Source organism: Camelus ferus, chromosome 10 (genome assembly GCF_009834535.1).
Source record: "Camelus ferus isolate YT-003-E chromosome 10, BCGSAC_Cfer_1.0, whole genome shotgun sequence".
NCBI classification, from domain to species: Eukaryota; Metazoa; Chordata; class Mammalia; order Artiodactyla; family Camelidae; genus Camelus; species Camelus ferus.
Window position 1 is genome coordinate 32,344,677 of NC_045705.1, and position 3,021 is coordinate 32,347,697.

At 36.9% G+C, this 3,021-nt stretch overlaps 1 protein-coding gene across 1 annotated transcript; it reads left to right on the forward strand.

Moving 5' to 3' along the window:
* Nucleotides 1–1,748: 1,748 nt before the first annotated feature.
* LOC102517485 (olfactory receptor 8I2) lies at nt 1,749–2,681 on the forward strand. The gene has a single exon (XM_014563438.2). It carries the CDS (start codon nt 1,749–1,751, stop codon nt 2,679–2,681), a length of 933 nt encoding a protein of 310 aa, XP_014418924.2.
* The last annotated feature ends 340 nt before the right edge of the window (nt 2,682–3,021 follow it).

Here is a 3,021-nt window from a genome sequence, read left to right on the forward strand (position 1 = left end):
AAAAAAATAGATTTTAATTCTCAAGAAGACACACAAAAATAAACAATTATTTTGTTAATTCTGTTCTTATTTTTATCTTATCAATGGAAGGTAATATATGCATTATCCATAACTGTCATCGAAACTATCCACATTTTTCCATCAACTTCCTAATACCAACAGGGGTGCATTATATAGGAAACAGAGCCCTGTGCTAACAGCAGCAGCAACAGCAAACACAACAGACACAAGCCGTTATACAGAGAATTCACGGGATTCAGATTTGTAGAGGAGAGAGATCTAGCCATATGCCAAAAACTAATGGTGGATTTTGCAAAGGTTGCAAAATGTTTTCTCTTCTTATTGTCTGAACATAAACCTGAAAATAGATGGAAGAGAGCTGAGAGAGAAAGGGTTTTCCTTTTGATGACTCAATACCAGGTAAGTCTAATTTTATCATTCTCTTCTTTATTGTGTGCGTGCGGGTGTGTGTGTGTGTGTGTGTGTGTGTGTGTGTGTGTGTGTTTCTTACACTGAGAAACATTTTCTTTTTACATGCCTGCATCTTCCAGTGAGCTTTAAGAATGGTGCCAGGCAAGACAAACTGCCTTCGTTGACTAAAAGCTACTTAAAGGAATGAATGGATAAACAAATAGGAGCATTGTGAATGTGGGAGACCCTAAATGATTAAGTATACTTAACCAAGCAGAGTGCTAAATGTCTGAAACGAACTTGCATTAATATCATGCTAGTTTCAGTTTTTATTTATCACATACTTATGTCAATTGAATTAGGCAAATAAGTTCTCTAATTTCTAGTGAAATCACCTTATGTTTTAATTTTTTGTTTTAAATATAACAAATCACATTCCTTTTACCATTTGTAGGCTTTTTATTATTGAAAATCACTATTTGGCAATGAATTAGTTATTACCTAATGTTATAGATAACCATGTGCTTCACGATGGAAACAAACATGGTCACTAACCACACATACCAAACAATCTGGCTATGTGACAGGGTAAGTTCCTCGTTTGGTGGTAGCGAACCAACAGAAAGAAAGGACATGTGGTAGAAAAAGGTATAACAAAGTTTAGCATTAACACATAAAATAAGCAAGAAGTTGCTTTCCTGTTATATCTATGTGTAAGTTTTATATGCTTTATGTATTAATAAAATATATTTTACATATCATATAAAAATTGTATATATATTTTATAAAATTTAACAAAGCTTTATCGATTCCAAGGAATTATTTGATGTGTCCATCTAAGATATTATTAAGCTCTTAAAATAACCCTAAAAAGTGTCATTAGGAAGACTGCCACAAAAAGATATTGAATTCACAAATAATAGCACCTCCTTTCCTAAACAACCTTTATATTTTCTGAGAATACCATACAACTAGTAGGTAAATTTCTAAGTATATGATTTGGGGCCCAGAGATACAGTAGGGTTGAAGATGGTATATCTCAGGAAAAATCCTTCAAAAGTCACGCCTGATAAATATCTTTGAGTGCAAAGAAAGCCACAGGATTGTGAACTTGGAATTTTTTTTTTCAATCAGCATGTCTGTTCTCTTACAAAAAAAAAAGAAAATCATGTATAAATTTTCAATTAACTTAAAGTCATTAAATATTTGCTCCCCATCTGTCACTCTTTCATTATGAGTCTAAGTCAACACTGGCTATCAGGTCCTTAGAGTCGAATCCTTCTCTAACTTCTGTCATTGTTACTCAGCAGGTAAGTCAGAGGCCTGGCTTGATAAAAATGGCTGGGAACAATTTCACGGAGGTGACTTTCTTCATTCTCTCTGGATTTACAAATCACCCTGAACTGCAAGTCAGTCTTTTCTTGATATTTCTCTTTATTTATCTATTCACTGTTTGGGGGAACCTTGGTCTAATTATTTTAATCAGAATTGACTCTCAGCTTCACACACCTATGTACTTTTTCCTTAACAATTTAGCATTCATTGACATATTTTATTCCTCTACTGTAACCCCCAAGGCACTGGTGAATTTCCAGTCGAAACAGAAAACCATCTCCTTCTTTGGCTGCTTTGTTCAAATGTACTTTTTTGTGGGTTTGGTGTGTAGCGAGTGTTTTCTTCTGGGATCAATGGCCTATGACCGCTATGTGGCAATCTGCAACCCCTTACTGTATTCAGTGGTTATGTCCCAGAAAGTGTGCAGCTGGTTGGGAGTCATGCCATATACAGTAGGCTTCACGAATTCTCTGATATCCATCTGCTTGATAAGCAGTTTGGCGTTCTGTGATGCCAGCATCAACCATTTTTTCTGTGACACCACAGCTCTTTTGGCCCTGTCGTGTGGAGATGCCTTCAGCACAGAAATGGTGATCTTTGTTTTAGCTGGGTTCACCCTTCTCAGTTCCCTCTTCATTATCACTGTCACTTACATGGCCATCATCTCAGCCATCCTCAAGATCCAGTCTGCGGCAGGCAGACAGAAAGCCTTTTCCACCTGTGCGTCGCACCTCCTGGGTGTGACCGTCTTTTATGGGTCCCTGATTTTCACATATCTGCAGCCCGACAACACGTCATCCTTGACCCAGGGACAGGTGGCATCTGTGTTCTATACCATGGTCATCCCAATGCTGAATCCGCTCATCTATAGTCTGAGGAACAAAGACGTAAAAAAGGCTCTCCTGAGAGTCATACGTAGAAAACTTTTTCCATGACAAATCTCTGCTTGTTGCGATTAAAGAAAAGTTGGATGGTTTCAGGCATTCAATTGCTCCAACAATTAGGAAAAGACTAGAGTAAGTCCAAAGGCATAACACAAACTGAATAATAACTTAGAATCTTGACATAAAGGAGGTGAATTATCATTTTATTTGTTTATATGGAATACTGAATCACTGTCTTAGGAGTTCATGTCAATACATAAATTATTCAGACATAGACATGCACAAATAACTAAAGAAAGCAGTGACTGAATCTCTCCCTGCATGTTCTTGCGTGAGCATGCCATCACACCACAACATGTTAAACAGCAATTATACTGACTGTCCATATGGT